The following is a 21,930-nucleotide window of genomic DNA, read 5'->3' on the forward strand; positions in this document are numbered from 1 at the left end:
TCTATGTAGCTGCCACGATCGGGTCAGGGGAGCCGCCAGCCAGTCCGAGCATTGCAATTCGGTTGTCCTCTGTGTTATACGGCCGTCTGACTGCGCCCTAATGTCTCGACCATTCCAAGAACAAGAAATGATTAATCTAGTTACCAGAAAAGAATGTTACTTGGCCACAGAGAAAGGATACAACCGAGGATATATATATGACCAGTCACACAGGAATGCTTTATTGTGAGTGCTGACATTTATCTTGCTCCTGGACACACAGTGATTAAGTGTTGTCATGTTAAACAATTATATTTAACATATTCCAGAAGACTAAAAAGAGACACTGATCTGTACGAAGAGTATTATGCCGAAAGCAGTCAAACATTGTCACGTTACCTGACATCCATTAATCCATAAAAAAGCACAATGACAGACAACTAGGCTGGGTTATTATCATTATTAACATATTAGGCTAGGTTAGGCATTGTCAGGTCAGTTCTCATGCACACCTTTTCAGGTAGGAACACATGGAAAGCTGGAGGGGAAACACTGATATCTTCATAGGGAATATGTTCTCTTTCCGTGTCATATTATTTTGCTCTAAAACCCATATGGTAGAGAGCTTAGCCCCCATGAAATCGGGTAATAGGCGGGCTTAACAGGTCATTTGCCATCCAGATGGACTAGTCAAATGAGTGGCTCTCACTAAGTTAATACTGCTGGGGAGTAATACCATCATCAAGGGGGAAAGTCAGTGTGGGACACTTATGGATATCTGGTTGACGCTATGTTTTGCCTGTGACATTATGTAAACATGCAGAGACTACAAGTTACAGTAAATTGTTAGGCTATGTTCACATGCAGCGTTTAGTAGCCTTTGTTTTTCGCAGCCTTTTTTTTTAGCAAACAAGAAGCATCATTTTACAGATCCAGTTAACGCTTGTTGTAGTTTTTTAGTTTTTTTTTCGTTTTTAGACACAGTGGTGGTGAACCTATGGCATGCAGAGCCCTCCCTGTAGGCAAGCACCATTGCCGTTCCACATAAGTGGGCCGTGGGGTGAGGAGCCCCCTACTTCAGCTAGATGTGCACATCCAGCTGAAGTGTATTGGAGCGCACGAACTTGCAATACACGCTGCTGGCCAATCAGAGGCTGACATCGGCGTACACGCAAATGGGCTCATGGCAGTGACGCCATGTGCCCACCGAAGATGACTTGGGGAGAGGAAGGAAGGTGAGTAGCAATGTTTATTGTGCTTTTTTTTCCCTTTCTATGTGTTGAACAGCGGCACCGGCAGGATGGGGCCGGATACACAATAACGGGGTGACATTTACAAGGATAGGAAGATATATACCAGGATGAAGGGCTTATACAAGGATGGGGGCAGCGTATACCAGGATGAAGGGCATATATCAGGATGGGGGAGCATATACAAGAATGGTGGCATATATACAAGAATGAGGGCATCCTATACAAGGATGGGGAGCATATAAAAGAATAGGGGCATCATATACAAGAATGGAGGAGGATATACAAGGATGGGGGAGCACATAAAATAATGGGGGCATCATATCCAAGGATGGGAGAACATATACTAGGATGGGGAAGCATATACAATGATGGGGGAGCACATACAAGAATGGGGGCATCATATACAAGGATGGAGGAGCATATATTAGGATGGGAGGCTATACTAGGATGGGGGAGCCGTTAAATTGTCATGTTGGCACTTTGTGATAAATAAGCTGCACTGACCCCGCTGCCTCCTCACCACTATACCGCCTCACCAACACCGGATCTGCTGCAACCCTCCACTTGCTGTCTCCTTCCCCACCTTCCTGTAGAATGTAAGCCCGGAAGGGCAGGGTCCTCTCCCGTCTGTATCAGTCTGTAATTGTTAGTTTGTTACTGTAAGTGATATCTGTAATTTGTATATAACCCCTCCTCATGTACAGCACCATGGAATCAATGGTGCTATATAAATAAATAAATATTAATAAATAAATGAGTTTTGTGTTGCAGTTTGGGAACTTGGTATCTAATAGGCTCACCATCTCTGGTCTAAGAAAACCATGACTGTTCCAATTTATCTAAAAAAGTTGCAAACCACCGAGAGACCATTGCGTTAAATCACTAGGTAGTAGTCTCAAAGTGATTTTTTCCAAAACAGAAATATTGATGTCACAATGCTATCATGGCAAACCTGTGATTTTACACTGATGCACTGATTTGCAGGATGATGTGCAGCTGTCAAGCCTTAGACTAAAAGGGCAATTACTTCACATGCAATTTACTGACCCATCACAGTATTCACTCCAGAAATCAAAAAGACAAGTAACTATGTAATACTCTTACCTTGCAATATTCCTTTTTCCTGCATATCGGAAATGGAATAGGCAAGCCCTATAAAGAAAGAAAGATCACATAAATTGTCACAGCTTAGTGCCTTGTACACAACATCATGTATATATACAATCTATGAAGATTGTATACAGTAACATGCAACATTATTTATATATTAATACTACAATTATAAAAATAATGCATAGTTTGAAAAGTAATCTCTGTATTTATTTCTTATGTATGGTATTTACATTTTCAGGTCTTTCCCTGAAGACCACTTTAAATGGGTTGTCCCACCAGGATGCTAGCTTAGCTAAGAGGTTTTGTTCTGGGGGAATCAACTCATCCCTGCATTTTAATTGTAAGACAGAAAATTCATGAAAAGTCTAGTATTATTAGGGTATGTGAGCATGCAGTTTTTTGAGGCATTCATTTTTGAAAGGGGAATCTGCTTCCTTTTTTGAGGGGGAATGAAGGGAGTTTTTTTTGGGGGGAGTATATCTTTTCCTGACATTTTGAACAGATCTGCACTAAAATCCACCTTAAAAACCACTTCTAAAAGCTTCCAGAAATACATGAAATCCACTTTGCTGTTCACATGAGGAAGTATTTTTTGTTGTTTTTCTTAATAAAAAAGGTGTTGAAAAAGGCTTGCTGTGAGAAAAAAGGGTGCTAGTCACTTGTTTGAAGTAGATCTTGATTGAACCCACTGCAAATCTGACAAGGTCAAATTAAAAGGCTGCAAAAAAGGCTTTAGGGAAAAAAAAACCATACCCTCTTATACAAATTTTGAAAACTTCTACAGGAAAAATAAAACTCTTCCCAAATATCCAAACAAAAAGAGAGTTCAACATCTCAAAAAACTTTGTGTGACCATGGCCATTGTTGCACAGAAAGGTCTTGATCAATATTAAAAAAAACAAAACCTTGATATGTCCAATGCCAGGTCTCCATCTTTGATGCAGGCTTAGGAGCGGAGCTTGCATTGTACCCAGCAGCTCGTGAGCTGAGCTCTGCTTGTTGCAGTTAATCCCTAAAATGTCACTTTCAATATCCGAAAACGGCATTTAGAGCACGCAGTCAGACTGTTCCATGCATCCACTGCCCTCTCGACGGAAAAACAATCGCAGATGCCGATGGGTTTCCTCGCCATGGCAGCTGTGGGTCTGCTAAAGGTCCCTGTGCCTACCATGACAGTATGGCTATGTGCACACTTGGCGGATTTGGCTGCGGATCTGCAGTGGATTTGATGCTGTGGATTCGCAGCTGTTTTCCATGTGGTGTACAGTACCATGTAAACCTATGGAAAACAAAATCCGCAGTGCACATGCTGCAGAAAATACCGCGCGGAAACGCTGCATAGTATTTTCCGCAGCATGTCAATTCTTTGTGCGGATTCCATAGCGGTTTACACCTGCTCCATAATAAGAATCCGCTGGTGTAAAACCGCAGGTGAAATCCGCACAAAAAAGCAGGAAATCCACGGTAAATCCACAGGTAAAACGCAGTGCGTTTTACCTGCAGATTTTTCAAAAACGGTGCTGAAAATTCTGCACACGAATCCGCAACGTGGGCACGTAGCCTACTTCTGTGCAGTGCAGCTTGTGGCTGGCCTTAATAGGAGACCTTATTTTTTACTACCGTATTTTCCGGCGTATAAGATGACTTTTTAACCCCTAAAAATTGTCCCAAAAGTCGGGGGTCGTCTTATACGCCGGGTACGGCGTGTGCAGGGAGCGAACCTGGATGTTCTCAGGGTCTGAAGGAGAGGAGACTCTCCTTCAGGCCCTGGGATCCATATTCATGTAAAAAATAAAGAATAAAAATAAAAAATATGGATATACTCAAGCTCGGACGGCCCCTGGCTGTCACCGCTGCAAGCGTCTGCCTCCGTTCCTAAGAATGCAGAGTGAAGGACCTTCCATGACGTCACGGCTTGTGATTGGTCGCGTGACCGCTCATGTGACCGCTCACGCGACCAATCACAAGCTGCGACGTCATCGCAGGTCCTACACACTGCATTCTTAGGAACGGAGGCAGACGCTTGCAGCGGTGACAGCCAGGGTTCGTCGGAGGGGTGAGTATATCCATATTTTTTATTTTTATTCTTTATTTTTTACATGAATATGGATCCCAGGGCCTGAAGGAGAGTTTCCTCTCCTCCAGACCCTGGGAACCACACGCCGTATAAGATGACTGGGCGTATAAGATGACCCCCGTCTTATACGGCGGGCATATCCCAAATTCCATATTTTATATGGAAAAGTTGGGGGTCGTCTTATACGCCCAGTCGTCTTATACACCAGAAAATACGGTATATACTGCCATACTGAAGTGTAGATGGTTGCACTAAGGAAACTAACAAAGTAAGAAAACAAAATGTAAAAATATAAAATATAATAACTCGAATCATCCCAGTTTTAAAAATAAAGAAATAAAAAAAATTAAAAAGATAAACATATTTTGTATCACTGAGTCCATTAGGCTAGGGCTACATGGTGACTTTAGCCATGACACCTGTCACGTGACCAAGGTTCGCTCAGTGCCGTGCCTATATCGCAGCACAAATCAAGTGAATGGGGTCGCATTGCTTGTCACAACACCACTCACTACAGTAGTATTGTGCTGTGATGTAGGAGTGGCACCGAGTGAACCTTGGTAGCGCAAGAGGTGTCACAACCAAAGCCTAAAAGTCCTATAAAAATTTTAAAAATGAATTAACCGATCAGTAAACACTGCAAACAGAAAAAAAAAATTCTAAAATTGTAATGTTTCAAGTTTTTTCAACAAGTGATAAAAACATTGCATGGACCCCAAAAATGTATAAATTTGGTAAACAGTAAAAAAAAAACCAACCCTCAAACAGCAATTTTTTTCCGTTCAAATATTTGAAATATTTGCTTATTTTTTTATACTACCTAAATAAAAAGCAAACTGTACAAGTTTGGTATCACCATCATTGTACTGACCTGGATAATCCTATCGCTAGGTCAATTTTACTGCACAGTGAATGCTGTAAAAACAAAACCCCAAAAGCATTTGAGGAATTGCGATTTTGGTGCAATTTAACGGAATTTGAATTATTTACTCATTTTCCATTATATTAAATGGTAAAATGAATGGTGTCATTCAAAACTATAACTTGTCCTGCATAAAAAGAAAAGTTCTCATATGGCCATGCCCATTGACAATTAAAAAGTTATGGCTCTTGTATGAAATGGAGAACAAAAAAGGAAAGCAGAAAGAAAAATCACCGGGAAGGGATTCACTTCTGACACTGGCTTCAAAAACTGCATCAAAACAGCACGTGTGAAAGCACCCAAACAGTGGATCAGTGTTTTATGGACCATTCATCTCACTTTAGTTTATTAGCATAATAAATTATGGCAACAGAATAAACAAAAAAAGAAAGTGCAGCAGTAAATTTTATTATTCAACTTACTCTAGAAGTGTAAGAAAGTTCAGCAGTTCTTGTGGGGACATTTTATTCCAGTAGCTAACCAGAGAATCTGAGAACAACACAAACATTTCCGTTAGGATACACAATAGTCAAGTGTGAGATATGGTGCTCATAATATTATGTCTTGTCTGCTACTTCCATACTGAGAAAGTATTCACATTCAGCTATTTTTTTGCTATGTTTTGTAAGGATTTTGCATTTAAACAGATACAAAAATAAGATCACATATACAAGAAATAACCCCAAACCCTTCAATGTCGTGACATTCATTTGTGTTCATACCGGTTTATTTTTATGCCGAGTTTCAAAGGCATGACCACCCTGTAAGTTTTGATAGATGGGTACGTTTGGTAGACGAAACTCTCCCTGTAGTTGACTTAATGATTTATAGGTGTTATTTGGCAAAAATTGATGATGCCTTTAGTGTCTCAGTTCGCTAGACCTCCCAGATTGATAAACTCCAGAAAGTTGTGGTTTTACCAAATTGGTGTGTACTCCGTACAATCTACTGCGCACCTAATTTGTTTAATTTTCTCCCACCTATTACATATAAGAGAAATTATGGATAGATTGTTCTTATTTAGTCTCAGAAATCTCATTTCCAGGGAAGCTAACACAGTAACATAGTAACATAGTTAGTAAGGCCGAAAAAAGACATTTGTCCATCCAGTTCAGCCTAAAAAAATAAAAAAAAATAAAGAACCTAGTAACTGTAAGATACAATATTGTTACGCTCCAGTAAGACATCCAGGCTTCTCTTGAACCAGTCGACTGAGTTCGCCATCACCACATCCTCGGGCAAGGAATTCCAGACTCTCACTGCCCTAGGGCTGTCCCACACGTCCAGATAATTCCGGTACCGGAATAAATCGGTACCGGAGTTATCCGTGTCCGTGTGCCTGGGAACTCACGGAGGCCATACGTGCGGCACACGTGTGCCGCCCGTATGGCGAGTGGGTACCACACGGAGCGTGTGGTACCCACTCTGCATGGTGCTGAAGCTGCGATTCATATCCTCTCTGCAGTAGCGTTTGCTGCAGAGAAAATATGAAGAATAGTGTTAAAAATAAAGATTTAGGTGTCCGCCGCCCCCCCACCCCCTGTGCGCCCCCCCGCTGGTCAGAAAATACTTACCCGGGTCCCCCGTCGGCTGTCGCTCCTTCCTGGTCTGGCCGCGGCTTCTCCTGCATGCGGTCACGTGGGGCCGATCATTTACAGTCATGAATATGTGGCTCCACCCCCCATAGGGGCGGAGCCGACTATTCATGATTGTAAATGATCGGCCCCACGTGACCGCATACAGTAGGAGGCGCGGCCAGACCAGGAAGGAGCGAGGGAGCGGGTAAGTATTTTCTGACCAGCGGGGGGGCGCACAGGGGGTGGGGGGGCGGCGGACACATGGATCTTTATTTTTAACACTATTCTTCATATTTTCTCTATAGCAAACGCTGCTACAGGGAAGATATGAATACCGGCTTCAGCACCATGTGGGGGGGGCAGCGCTTACTGTAGCGCTGTCTCCGGCACGCCACACGGACCCCAGACGGAGAATGTCCGTGTGAGGTCCGTGTTTTACGCGGACCCATTGACTCTATTGGGTCCGTGTAAAACGTGCGCTCCCACGAACACTGACATGTCTCCGTGTTTGGCACACGGAGACACGGTCCGCAAAAAATCAATGACATCTGAACAGATGCATTGATTTTTATGGGTCTACGTGTGTCAGTGTCTCCGGTACGTGAGGAAACTGTCACCTCACGTACCGGAGCCACTGACGTGTGAAACCGGCCCTAAACAGATTTCAAGATACTACTTTAAAGGGAATCTGTCACCCCCAAAATCATATATGAGCTGCGGCCACCGGCATCAGGTGCTTATCTACAGCATTCTGTAATGCTGTAGATAAGCCCCCGATGTATCCTGAAAGATGAGAAAAAGAGGTTAGATTATACTCACCCAGGGGTGGTCATGACCCGATGGGCGTCGCGGTCCGGTCCAGCGCCTCCTATCTTCATACGATCAAGTCCTCTTCTTGTCTTCACGCCACAGCTCCGGTGCAGGCGTTCTTTGTGTGCCCTGTTGAGGGCAGAGCAAAGTACTGCAGTGCACAGGCGCCGGGAAAGGTCAGAGAGGCCCGGCGCCTGCGCACTGCAGTACTTTGCTCTGCCCTCAACAGGGCAGACAAAGTACGCCTGCGCCGGAGCCGCGGCAAGAAGACAAGAAGAGGACATCATCCTATGAAGATAGGAAGCCCCGGACGGGACCCTAGGTGAGTATAATCTAACCTTTATTTCTCATCTTTCAGGTTACATCGGGGGCTCATCTACAGCATTACAGAATGCATTACAGAATGCTGTAGATAAGCCCCTGATGGCGGTGGCCGCAGCTCATATACAATTTTGGGGATGACAGATTCCCTTTAACATATGCACTCTGATATCTTAAATATTTTCCTCATCCCATCGTTAGAGATGTTGGCTCTAAAGCAGCATTGTCAAGAGCCTTCTAAGGCCGGTTTCACATTTGCGGTTGTGTCCGCAGCGTTTCTTCCGCAATTATCCGCATGCGTTGTGTTTTCCTATATTTAACATTAGGGGCGCATGAGTCTGTGATCGCCTGCGTTTTGACGCGTTTGATGACGCATGCGTCGTTTCGTCGTCTGCGGTTTGGCGCGGTAAACGCCACATGTAGTAATTTTAGAGGCGTTAATTTGCCGCCTAGAAACGTATGCGGTTGTTAGCGCAAGGAATGTGGCAAAAAACCGCATTACTATCTATGGGAACGCATGCGTACACATGTCTTTGCGTACGCATGCGTTTGATGCGTTTGCGTACTTCGGACTGCGCATGCCCATTAAAGACACACCCTCCTGGAAATATCAAACGCATGCGCAAAAAAAGCGCAAACACATGTAACAACGCATGCAAACGCTGCGTTTTTTTTACCATCTTGCGTAAGCTGATGTGGATAAAAAACGCTGCGTTATCAGACATTTGCATGCGTTTTTGCATGCGTTTGCGGTTGCGCATGATACGCTGTGGATTCTAACGCAAATGTGAAAGTAGCCTAAGGCTGTGTGCACATGATGCAGAATTGGTGCAGAATTTTCTGCACAAAATCTGCATCTTCTGGCAGAATCCGCAGCTGCGTTTTTGATGCGTTTTTTGCGCGTTTTTGCGCAGTTTTGATGTGTTTTTTGTGCGGATTTTCTGCAGATTTTACCACTGCGGATTTCTATTAATGGAGGGGTGCAGAAACACTGCAGAAACACACAAAAGAAGTGACATGCACTTCTTTGAAATCTGCAGCGTTTCCGCGTGGATTTTTCTGCACCATGTGCACAGCTTTTTTTTTTCCACATTGATTTACATTGTACTGTAAATCACAGTGCAGATCTGCAGCGTTTCTGCAGCAGAAAAAAACGCTGCAGATCTGCACTAAATTTGCATCGTGTGCACATAGCCTAAGAGTTTACAAATGAAATGCTCGCTGTGGACATTAGAGCATGTTCCTATGGAGACTTCTAGCTGCTCACTTGCCAGGTGTTGGAGACTAGCAAGAGAGTACAGTAGATTCTTAAAACATCCGCTAATGCTCTGAGTATTCTGGAGGTGTCCAACTTTAAGCCAAATAATTATGAATTCAAGTCCTGAGTATCACTTTATATGCACTTTCAAGACTCGCATAACTTACTGGAAACTCTCCGCCTGTGAACCAGGTTTTGTCTTCTCTTCTTGATGTTTTTCAGTAGGTGCTAAATTATCAAAACTTAACGTTGAATGTATAAAATATGGAAATAACAAGAACATTTACCTTCTGAAATAACTTTGACTATGTACAGATAGCAGATGAGCAGGCTCTTAATTTCATATGAATCCAATCGGGTATAAGGAGACACGGTGCTCTTTGTGGAGCTTCTACGCATCTGAAGAGGCCAGAAAAAAAAAGAACCATTAAAGTGAATCTGTCACAAGTAGTGACGAGCGAGTGTACTCGTTGTTCGGCGTTTGCTCGGGTGGTCTCCGAGTATTTGTGACTGCTCAGAGATTTAATTTTTGTTGACGCAGCTGCATGATTTACAGCTGCTAGCCGCCCTGAGTACATGTGGGGGTTGCCTGGTTGCTAGGGAATCCCCACATGTAATCAAGCTGTCTAGTAGCTGCAAATCATGCACCTGCGGCGATGAAAACTAAATCTCCGAGCAGTCACAAATACTCGGAGACCACCTGAGCGTGCTCGGGAAAACCTGAGCAACGAGTATACTCGCTCATCACTAGTCACAAGGTTTGTGGAATGGAATTGGAAAGCAGCATGACGTAGGGGCAGAGAGCCTGATTACATTGATGTGTCATTTACTAGGCTCTGTGTTGCAGTTTCAATTAAATCAGTGTTTTATCAGCAAGAGATTATAGCTACAGGACTAAGGGTACCGTCTCACAGTGGCACTTTGGTCGCTACGACGGCACGATCCGTGACGTTCCAGCGATATACTTACGATCTCGCTGTGTCTGACACGCTACTGCGATCAGGGACCCCGCTGAGAATCGTACGTCGTAGCAGATCGTTTGAAACTTTCTTTCGTCGTCAAGTGTCCCGCTGTGGCGGCATGATCGCATCGTGTAACAAAGGTGTGCACGATATGACATGCCCGTACGACTGTCCCGTACGACATCTACATCGCAAATACGTCATGAAATTATTGCTCCAGCGCCGTGCATTGCGAAGTGTGACCGCAGTCTACGACGCTGGAGCGATAATGGAGCGACGCTGGAGCGTCACGGATCGTGCCGTCGTAGCGACCAAAGTGCTACTGTGAGACGGTACCTAAAATATCTCGTCCCTCCTAGTCAAGTGCTCTGTGTAGCCCTGCCCCCACCACTGATTGGCAGCTTTCTGTCAATGTTAAGTGTATACTGAAAGCTACCAATAAGTAGTGTGGGTGGAGTTATAGAGGGATCAGCATTTAAAGCACTGCTAGATCTACAGCAGAGAAAACTGTGATTGCATCAAAATTACAGCATGCAGACCAGCAAGTGACACATCAGGTTTTCTGCTCATACATCATGCTGCTCTCAGCTTACATAGCAATCTGATACTGTCTTCAGTGGTGATGTTAAGTCAATAGCATTGCAGCCAATCAGTGAGCGCAGTGGGTGATTGTGCCGTCTACTCGGGCAGAGCTGTTGAGCTCAGTTATTAGCAGCAGCGCTGTCAACATGACATCAGTACTGTAGAACATAAGTCATCGGGAGTAGTGACAGAGAAGTAGCACTGGATCTCAAGACGGCAAGTAAAGTACATTGTTTTGAAGAAAAAAAGTCAGAAAACACCTATAATTCTTGACTTTTCTAATATGAAAATTACTGCAGACAATTATCAGCCTTGTCAGACAATCAGATGCTGAACCATAGGAAGTTTGTGGTAAAGACAGTTTTTAGTGATGTAAAACCTACATTTTCTCCATTCATGGCGTGTTCCATTGTCACTTCCGTGTTGATAGATCCTCGTGAGTCCTCTCTCTTCATGATGCAACCATTTGAGAGTGAGGAGCTGTAACCTTCAATCAGAACAAAGGACATATTATGAAATCACATTTTTATTGAAATAGTTAATCCAATAAATCACTTTCAACATTTGTGCAGAACTCAAGAAGCTCTCCACCTACGGCTGTTAAAGGCAGATGGTGGCTGAATAACACAGTCATCATCTTCCAGAAAAGATGCGGACTCAGTTCCCGAGCCTGCATCAAAGTCATTGAGCAGACATATGACTTACCAATACATCATTTGTTGGAAAGGGGTTAATAACCAAGGTATGTAAGAACATGTTTTTCTGAGTGTGGTGCTCATACTCGATACTGAATAATTTGAGATGTTTTGAAAATGTTGTTTCCTTTTTTTCATCTTTTGCACATCATTAACATGTCTATCAATCCTGTCATTTCCATAATTCCACCGCCCCAGTATAAATATTATGTTTTAAGAAATTCACTGCAGCTTTTACAGTGGTACAACCTGACATTTTGAGTATTTGCTGAGAAAAAAAAATGTTGATTTACAGCATTGTTGCATGATTTATCGCCTTGTTGCTGTTATTGCCAGAAATGAAATGGTAGCTGAAAATTTACATTGTTTTTTTTCCTGCTGTTAATTTCATTTAAACAAACTGAGTAAGTGGTACAATGTATCATGAATGATGTCAAAGTTTCCTAATCTAAATATTCATGACTGCCACGTTTACAATACTGTTGTTGCAGCACTTAATGATTTGTTATAGCAGTAAACAGGGACTGGCTGTATATTTGAATTAAAGGGAATTTATAACCAGAGGCTATACTTTTATGGTATTAACTCGTTAAAGAAACAATTCCTTTAATGAAAACTTGCTTGTACTACTAGAGGCCTATATAAGGGCAAAGAGGAAAAGGATGGAAGGAAAACACTAAGATTTTATAAATTATTATTATTATTATTATTATTATTATTATTATTATTAACCAGTTTAAGACCAGGCCATTTACTCCTGTTCCTGACCAGTCACATGTTAGTTTTTTTTACACATGTGGTTCAAAGAGCTGTAAAAAAAATGTTCTCAATATTCAAATATTTTTGCACCTTTTTTTCCTGACTCAGGGGGCCTCATTTTTAAGTTGTTTAATTTTTTTACTGCTCGATATTGGGCAATATCGGTGAGATTATAAAAGAAAAAATGTTGTCACTGTTTTCTTTTTTATAACCACTAAAATACATTTTAAATTGTATTCCTCTTTCTGTATAAAATTATTTTTATATATCGTTCATGTTTTTTTTTCTTTTACCGGGACAGCTAGTAAGATAGATATGGTTGCACAGCAGAGCTGACTGTGTCTCCTAGGAACCAGAAGCTCCTGCTCCCTCCCTAAACCCAGTGATCATATGACCACTGGGTCCGGAGGATGAAGTGCCGTAAGCTGTTCCTATACTGTATTTACAGGGCGGCTTGTTCAATACTGTATACAGTGGACGGGAATACAGACCTGGTAATAAACCAACTCTGCCTTCCATATGGAAGTCTGGCTATGTTTGACAGCTGCTATACACAGTGCTTGTTCAGCACTGTATACAAAGAACAGGAATGCAGACATGGTAATAAACCAACTCTGCCTTCCATATGGGAGTCCGGCTGTGTTTGACAGCTGCTTTCCTGCTCATGCAGGTGCACGATCTTCTGCAGATGCTCTAATATGCTGTGATGTTTTAGAAAAGGCACTATAGAGTATAATGCAGATTGCCCGGACATGTATGGTCTGTGTGGTCCAAAAGTAGTTAAGGCTGGGGCTTCAGACAGTTTTTGGTCTGCATGTGGCTACAATGTTTTCCCATTGGCAAAAAAAGTTGTGGGTGTGATAAAGCTATCTTGAGAGTTTCAAATGAATCAAGTAACTTTTCTCCTTTTGGGGAAAAACTGATGTTTCACTTATCACAGACGTGATCTAAATACACTGCATACTGGAGATACAATTTTTTTGTTTATTTTGTTACAGAGATGATGACAGTAGTAGTGTAGTACATTACATTGGCTGTTGCATTCTGCCCTATAGGTTATTATGGATTCAGTCCCTCCTGTAAAAGTGACATTCATAAAAGTGTTCTAGAAAAACATAGCAACCCATTCCATTTTCTACTGTAAACTAAAGTAACATTTTTATGTTTTGTTTTTTTTTATAACAATTGACAAGTTGTTACTCACCAGCGTCTTTGTCTATGATCAAACTTGATCTGTTGGAAGGAGAAGAAAAACTGCACATAAATGTGTCCCTGGACGCCTGTAATAAAATAACGTAGTGTAAGTAAGTGACGAGCATTTAATGGGAACCTGTTGGTCATTCATGCTGCCAAAACCTCAGGCAGCATAATATACAAGCAGGCTCCCTCGTTTCTGACAGCTTTGTTTTACTCTGAAACTCTTTGACATAAAAAAAGAAAACATAGATTGCCAAATAAGCCGGGTATTAGCGTATAGCGATCAAACCAAGAAATTCTGGAGAAGCCAGAGCAATCTGCCCAGGGGACTCCTCACCCTTTGATATATATATATCTAATATTTAAAGCTGAATGTGTGTTTGTATGTGTGTAAGTCCGGGATTGGCATCTGAACCGTCACAGCTACATCCACAAAATTTTGCACAGTCACACATCTGGACCCCGAGAACGTCATAGGCTATGTTGTGAGGTGAAATTTAAACCCACGCGCGTTCCAATTCACCAAACAATTTTGCCCCTATCTACATAATGGGGAAAAAGTGAAAGGAAAAGTGTTGGAGGCACATTGACAGCCAGGAGGAGATGGCATACAGGTATATACTATATACAGGGGAGATGATATACATGTATATAGTATATACAGGAGGAGATGACATACAGGTATATACTATATACAGGGGAGATGACATACACGTATATACTATATACAGGAGGAGATGACATACAGCTATATATTATATACAGGAGGAGATGACATACAGGTATATACTATATACAGGGGAGATAACTTACAGGTATATACTATATACAGGGAAGATGACATATAGGTATATACTATATACAGGAGATGACATACAGGGATATACTATATACAGGGGAGATGACGTACAGGTATATACAGGAGATGACATACAGGTATATCGTATATACAGGATAGATGACATACAGGTATATACTATATACAGGAGGTGACATACAGGTATATACTATAAACAGGGGGATAACATACAGGTATATACTATATACAGGGGAGATGACATACAGGTATATACTCTATACAGGAGGAGATGATATACAGTTATATACTATATACAGGGGAAATGACATACAGGTATATACTATATACAGGGGGATGACATACAGGTATATACTATATACAGGGGAGATGACACACAGGTATATACTATATACAGGATAGATGACATACAAGTATATACTATACAAGGTATATACTATATACAGGAGGTGACATACAGGTATATACTATATACAGGGGGATGACATACAGGTATATACTACATACAGGAGGAGATGACATACAGTTATATACTATATACAGGGGAAATGACATACAAGTACATACTATATACAGGAGGAGATGACATACAGGTATATACTATATATAGGAGCAGATGACATACAGGTATATACTGAGGGGAAAATAAGAGGTGTGAGGTGAAAATGAAGAGGTGTGAATGCAAAAGGAGGGGAAAATAGTGGAGTGATTGGAAAAAGACAGGTGTGAGGTCAAAATGACAGGTGTTGGGGGGGAAATGAGAGAAGTGAGGGGAGAAAATGAGAGGTGTGAGGGGGAAAATGAGGTGTGAGGGGGAAAATGAGGTGTGGGGAAAATGAGAGGAGTGAGGGGAAAATGAGAGACGTGAGGGGGAAAATGAGAGACGTGAGGGGGAAAATGAGAGACGTGAGGGGGAAAATGAGAGAAGTGAGGTGCTATAACTAACAGTTAGTTATTATGCCTGGGCAACACACACACACACACACACACACACATATATACACACAGTACAGACCAAAAGTTTGGACACACTTTCTCATTTAAAGATTTTTCTGTATTTTCATGACTATGAAAATTGTACATTCACACTGAAGACATCAAAACTATGAATTAACACATGTGGAATTATATACTTAACAAAAAAGTGTGAAATAACTGAAATTATGTCTTATATTCTAGGTTCTTCAGAGTAGCCACCTTTTGGTTTTATGACTGCTTTGCACACTTTTGGCATTCTCTTGATGAGCTTCAACAGGTAGTCACCGGGAATGGTCTTCCAACAATCATGAAGGAGTTCCCAGAGATGCTTAGCACTTATTGGCCCTTTTGCCTTCACTCTGCGGTCCAGCTCACCCCAAACCATCTCGATTGGGTTCATGTCTGGTCACTGTGGAGGCCAGGTCATCTGGCGTAGCACCCCATCACTCTCCTTCTTGGTCAAATAGCTCTTACACAGCCTGGAGGAGTGGTTGGTGTTATTGTCCTGTTGAAAAATAAATGATGGTCCAACTAAACGCAAACCGGATGGAATAGCATGCCGCTGCAAGATGCTGGTTCAGTATGCCTTCAATTTTGAATAAATCCCCAACAGTATCACCAGCAAAAGCACCCCCACACCATCACACCTCTTCCTCCATGCTTCACGGTGGGAACCAGGCATGTAGAGTCCATCCGTTCACCTTTCCTGCGTCGCACAAAGACACGGTGGTTGGAACCAAAGATCTCAAATTTGGACTCATCAGACCAAAGCACAGATTTTCACTGGTCTAATGTCCATTCCTTGTGTTCTTTAGCTCAAATGAGTCTCTTCTGCTTGTTGCCTGTCCTTAGCAGTGGTTTTCTAGCAGCTATTTTACCATGAAGGCCTGCTGCACAAAGTCTCCTCTTAACAGTTGTTGTAGAGATGTGTCTGCTGCTAGAACTCTGTGTGGTATTGACCTGGTCTCTAATCTGAGCTGCTGTTAACCTGCGATTTCTGAGGCTGGTGACTCGGATAAACTTATCCTCAGAAGCAGAGGTGACTCTTGGTCTTCATTTCCTGGGGCGGTCCTCATGTGAGCCAGTTTCTTTGTAGGGCTTGATGATTTTTGCCACTGCACTTGGGGACACTTTCAAAGTTTTCACAATTTTTCAGACTGACTGACCTTCATTTCTTAATGATGGCCACTCGTTTTTCTTTACTTAGCTGCTTTTTTCTTGCCATAATACAAATTCTAACAGTCTATTCAGTAGGACTATCAGCTGTGTACCCACCCGACTTCTGCACATCAGTTGTGATGGTCCCAACCCCATTTATAAGGCAAGAAATCCCACTTATTAAACCTAACAGGGCACACCTGTGAAGGGAAAACCATTCCCGGTGACTACCTCTTGAAGCTCATCAAGAGAATGCCAAGAGTGTGCAAAGCAGTCATCAAAGCAAAAGGTGGCTACTTTGAAGAACCTAGAATATAAGACATATTTTCAGCTGTTTCACCCTTTTTTGTTAAATATATAATTCCACATGTGTCAATTCATAGTTTTGATGCCTTAAGTGTGAATGTACAATTTTCATAGTCATGAAAATACAGAAAAATCTTTAAATGAGAAGGTGTGTCCAAACTTTTGGTCCGTACTGTATATACATATGTACTGTGTGTATGTATATATACACTCACCGGCCACTTTATTAGGTACATCTGTCCAACTTCTTGTTAACACTTAATTTCTAATCAGCCAATCACATGGCGGCAACTCAGTGCATTTAGGCATGTAGACATGGTCAAGACAATCTCCTGCAGTTCAAACCGAGCATCAGTATGGGGAAGAAAGGTGATTTGAGTGCCTTTGAACGTGGCATGGTTGTTGGTGCCAGAAGGGCTGGTCTGAGTATTTCAGAAACTGCTGATCTACTGGGATTTTCACGCACAACCATCTCTAGGGTTTACAGAGAATGGTCCGAAAAAGAAAAAAAATCCAGTGAGCGGCAGTTCTGTGGGCGGAAATGCCTTGTTGATGCCAGAGGTCAGAGGAGAATGGGCAGACTGGTTCGAGCTGATAGAAAGGCAACAGTGACTCAAATCGCCACCCGTTACAACCAAGGTAGGCCTAAGAGCATCTCTGAACGCACAGTGCGTCGAACTTTGAGGCAGATGGGCTACAGCAGCAGAAGACCCCACCGGGTACCCCTCCTTTCAGCTAAGAACAGGAAACTGAGGCTACAATTTGTACAAGCTCATCGAAATTGGACAGTAGAAGATTGGAAAAACGTTGCTTGGTCTGATGAGTCTCATCCGACATTCGGATGGTAGGGTCAGAATTTGGCGTAAACAATATGAAAGCATGGATCCATCCTGCCTTGTATGGAGCATCTTTGAGATGTGCAGCCGACAAATCTGCGGCAACTGTGTGATGCCATCATGTCAATATGGACCAAAATCTCTGAGGAATGCTTCCAGCACCTTGTTGAATCTATGCCATGAAGAATTGAGGCAGTTCTGAAGGCAAAAGGGGGTCCAACCCGTTACTAGCATGGTGTACCTAATAAAGTGGCCGGTGAGTGTATATATATATATATATATATATATATATATATATATATATATATATATACTGTACATATACACACAAGCCTCAGTGTTTCACAGTAAAATATCAATTACAGGATAACTGTAGAGAATGGTTTCTCTGTACTTCATGCTGCCCACCATTCCCTTTAAATTAAGCGTTTAATACATGAAAATGTCATTGTGTCCATATTTAGTTGTATGTTAAAATAGAAAGATGTCAGATTGATATTGATAGTAAATAAAAAAGAGGGAAAAAAAAGGAGATATATGCTCCTAGTTGTACTAAACACCACAATGGAAGGTTTAGGTGCAGTTTTCACTAGAGCACTGGCTTCCAGGGTCAGCTACCCATAGTACAAAGTCACACCTTACTGACATAAGAATATTTTTGTCTAGTTTCTATTACACCTTACTATTTTTGACTGTGGAGTGCACTGCTCTAGTCTTTAAAAATAAAAATACATATGGTATGTCAGAAGCAATAAATGCTTTTTGACATGCCATATAAAACAGCTGTTAACATTTACACCAAAGATACTATAAAATCTTGAAAAGCCTTGAAGAATGTCCACATTTTGGACCAAAATGTCATACATGAGCAATTAAACTGCACGTGAATCTTTCCCTACTGGTGTGCGGCTGAAAAGCGAAAATGAAGGAGTTCACCTAGAGACGTCACTGGTGAGTCAGTGTATTACATGTGCACGCACACTGTATTACCTGTACACTGACACTATATACAGAGCTCCTGTGTATAATGTCACTGGTGATCACTGTATTACCTGTACACTGACACTGTATACTAAGTGCAGACCTCCTGTGTTTAATGTCATGTATGGTGATATTAGTATTGTGTTTTTCTATTTATGATCAGTATTGTAGTATTCAACTGTGGTGGTAATATGTGGTCCGGCCATGGTGTGATGGTATCTGTCCCCTGTATGTGGTATTATTCGGACACTATGTGGTGGTAATATGTGGTACGGCCATGGTGTGGCGTTATTTGTCCCCTGTATGTGGTATTATTCGGTCGCTATGTGGTGGTAATATGTGGTCCGGCCATGGTGTGGCAGTATTTGTTCCTTGTATGTGGTATTATTCGGTCACTATGCGGTAGTAATATGTGGTCCGGCCATGGTGTGGTGGTATTTGTTCCCTGTATGTGGTATTATTTGTTCGCTATTTGTGTTAATATATGGTCCGGTCATGCATGGCGGTATTTGTTCTTTGTTTGTGATATTAATGGTCATTATAAAAATTGAAAAATAAATAAAAATACACCTAAAGAGTATTGAATATTTTAACAAATGTTTAATAAGTTTCAGTAGAGTAAAGCATGGCAAGATGAGTACACCTTGTTGTGGTGGTGGATTAAAAAATCTTTTGTCCAAAACAAAAGCTGCTATGTATGTGATCTGGTGATGGGACCTGTTAATGTGTGACTGGTGAGGATGTGGTGCAGGAGTGAGTTTTTCCAAGAAAGGACGGTGGGACTGTGGATGGTTTGAGGGGTGGAGGCGGATCTGGGGTGGAGCTGGGCGGTGTCTGATAGGGGCCCCGAAAATTATAACATTATGGGGCCCCAAAATTCCTAGTGGAAGCCCTAATACTACCACTTTACAAATAGTGCAATTTCAACTTAAATAGGCAGTTCAGTTCTGGGCGTTAGTTCATAGAAAGGATGCCCTGGAGTTAGAATAGGTACAGAGAAGAGCCACAAAACTAATGAGAGACATAGTTATGAAGAAAAACTAATTATATATATTTAGTCTTCAGAAGAAAAGTATAAGGGTGGCCATGGTTAACAAGTACATAAATGGCCCATACAAAAAGTATGGTCAAACATTGTTTTTCTTGTAAATCCCCCTTAAAAGTCAATGGAGAATTTCCGCTGTCCGGAGTAAGAAAAGTTCAATCTCCAGAGGAGAAAATCTTTATGATAAAAATTATTAATCTGTGGAATAGTCTACCTCAAAAGCTGGTCACAGCAGGAAACATTGATTGTTTCAAAAAATACTTGGATGCTTTTTTTTTTTTTTTGAAGAAAATAACAGATGGTTATACATATTAAGTGTCCAGCAGCTATCTCACAAGAATCTCCTATACACAGGACTGCTTGTTCAGCCAAATGCTCCTGAGCCCTTACATTGTAAGAGGGCGGCCATATTCTGTCTTGTATTAACTGGAGCTAAATGACCAATTTGACTGCTCCATGTAAATACACTCTTAGAACTGTATTTAGAAACACTGTTAAAATAACTATCTCATATGTCTAAGGGTACTGTCACACTCTGCAACTTTCCAACGATCACGACCAGCGATACGACCTGGCCGTGATCGTTGGAAAGTCGTTGTGTGGTCGCTGGAGAGCTGTCACACAGACCGCTCTCCAGCGACCAACGATGCCGAAGGCCCCGGGTAACCAGGGTAAACATCGGGTTACTAAGCGCAGGGCCGCGCTTAGTAACCCGATGTTTACCCTGGTTACCATCGTAAAAGTAAAAAAAAAAAAAAAAACAGTACATACTCACATTCCGGTGTCCGTCAGGTCCCTTGCCGTCTGCTTCCCGCTCTGACTGAGTGCCGCCGTAAAGTGAAAGCAGATCACAGCGGTGAGGTCACCGCTGTGCTCTGCTCTTACTTTCCGGCCGGCAGTCAGTCAGAGCGGGAAGCAGACGGCAAGGGACCTGACGGACACCGGAATGTGAGTATGTACTGTTTTTTTTTTTTTTACCTTTACGATGGTAGCCAGGGTAAACATCGGGTTACTAAGCGCGGCCCTGCGCTTAGTAACCCGATGTTTACCCTGATTACAAGCGAACGCATCGTTGGATCGGTGTCACACACACCGATCCAACGATGACAGCGGGAGATCCAGCGACAAAAGAAAGTTCCAAACGATCTGCTACGACGTACGATTCTCAGCAGGGTCCCTGATCGCTGCTGCGTGTCAGACACAGCGATATCGTATGGATATCGCTGGAACGTCACGGATCGTACCGTCGTAGCGACAAAAGTGCCACTGTGTGACAGTACCCTTACAGAGAAATTAGTTTACTAATGATAAACTTTGTTTTTTCTGCTTTATAGTAGGCACTCTCAATACATCTTATCTCCTCTTTCCCGCCAGACTAAGTAATATGTTTCCTTATCTATTTAATTCCTTTTACTTTACATTTGTTCACAGATTGCAGTCCTGCAATATTTAAGACAAACTGCGGGTGTTGGCACACTGGAACGGTTAGCATTTTGTTTAGTGTCTTAGTTTATACCATATGATGTATAATATCATAATAAGAAATTACTCTATGATTCTATTATTCCAAAATGTTAATAATATGATATACAATTTATGGGTAGGAAAAAACACTTACCGAGGTGGATATAGCAGTGCAGTTATACAGTGTATCTTTGCTAGCAAACCGGGAGACATTTTCAAGCAACATTCCCACCAAGGGAAGATAAAGCTGGGCTATTTTTGCTTGCTGGTTCTGCCAAACAGACATAAATAAGTTACATAATAATTACTTTGATATAATCATTCTGATATTTAAATAATATATTATAATATACACGCCTAGATGTAATCAAATTCTAAAGGAAAGATTGGCACTACTGCTCATGAAGTACGGTATACGTAACTGAAGAAAGATAACCAAAGGATAATGGACAACTGAGCTAAATCAACAAATAATTTGTATTCACAAAATATAAAAGAAAGTAAATAAATACAATCATTACAGAAACAATTAAAAACAGGAGACGACACCATAGTGCCACATCCATGCAGGAAAAGCATATCCGTCATATAGGAATAGTCCATCCATAATGCTAGACAACTTAATCAAAGAAATATATGTTGAATATAAATGCTGGTATTTCAAAGTAGGCAATGTTGAGAGTAGTATTCCGAGGAAAGTTTTAAAGGAAAATATATAGTCACAGTGACACAATACTATTCAGTATACAGATACAACCAATAAAAGAAACCTACATAGGTGGAAAACTCACAAATTACCACTACATTCTTAATATAAGGTGCCTAGTGCCATAGTGCAAA

At 41.7% G+C, this 21,930-nt stretch overlaps 1 protein-coding gene across 5 annotated transcripts in view; it reads right to left on the reverse strand.

Moving 5' to 3' along the window:
* Positions 1 to 21,930, reverse strand: part of DOCK11 (dedicator of cytokinesis 11) — a 395,594-nt gene that overhangs the window by 171,267 nt on the left and 202,397 nt on the right. For all 5 annotated transcript variants that reach the window (XM_077285361.1, XM_077285359.1, XM_077285358.1 and 2 more), the window contains 6 exons: positions 21,245 to 21,361; positions 13,513 to 13,588; positions 11,238 to 11,341; positions 9,598 to 9,709; positions 5,767 to 5,833; positions 2,337 to 2,384 (listed from right to left, as the gene is read on the reverse strand). In XM_077285361.1, the coding sequence (XP_077141476.1) occupies positions 2,337 to 2,384; positions 5,767 to 5,833; positions 9,598 to 9,709; positions 11,238 to 11,341; positions 13,513 to 13,588; positions 21,245 to 21,361 (524 nt within the window). The remainder of the gene's footprint in view (positions 1 to 2,336; positions 2,385 to 5,766; positions 5,834 to 9,597; positions 9,710 to 11,237; positions 11,342 to 13,512; positions 13,589 to 21,244; positions 21,362 to 21,930) is intronic.

Source organism: Ranitomeya variabilis, chromosome 2, assembly GCF_051348905.1.
Source record: "Ranitomeya variabilis isolate aRanVar5 chromosome 2, aRanVar5.hap1, whole genome shotgun sequence".
NCBI classification, from domain to species: Eukaryota; Metazoa; Chordata; class Amphibia; order Anura; family Dendrobatidae; genus Ranitomeya; species Ranitomeya variabilis.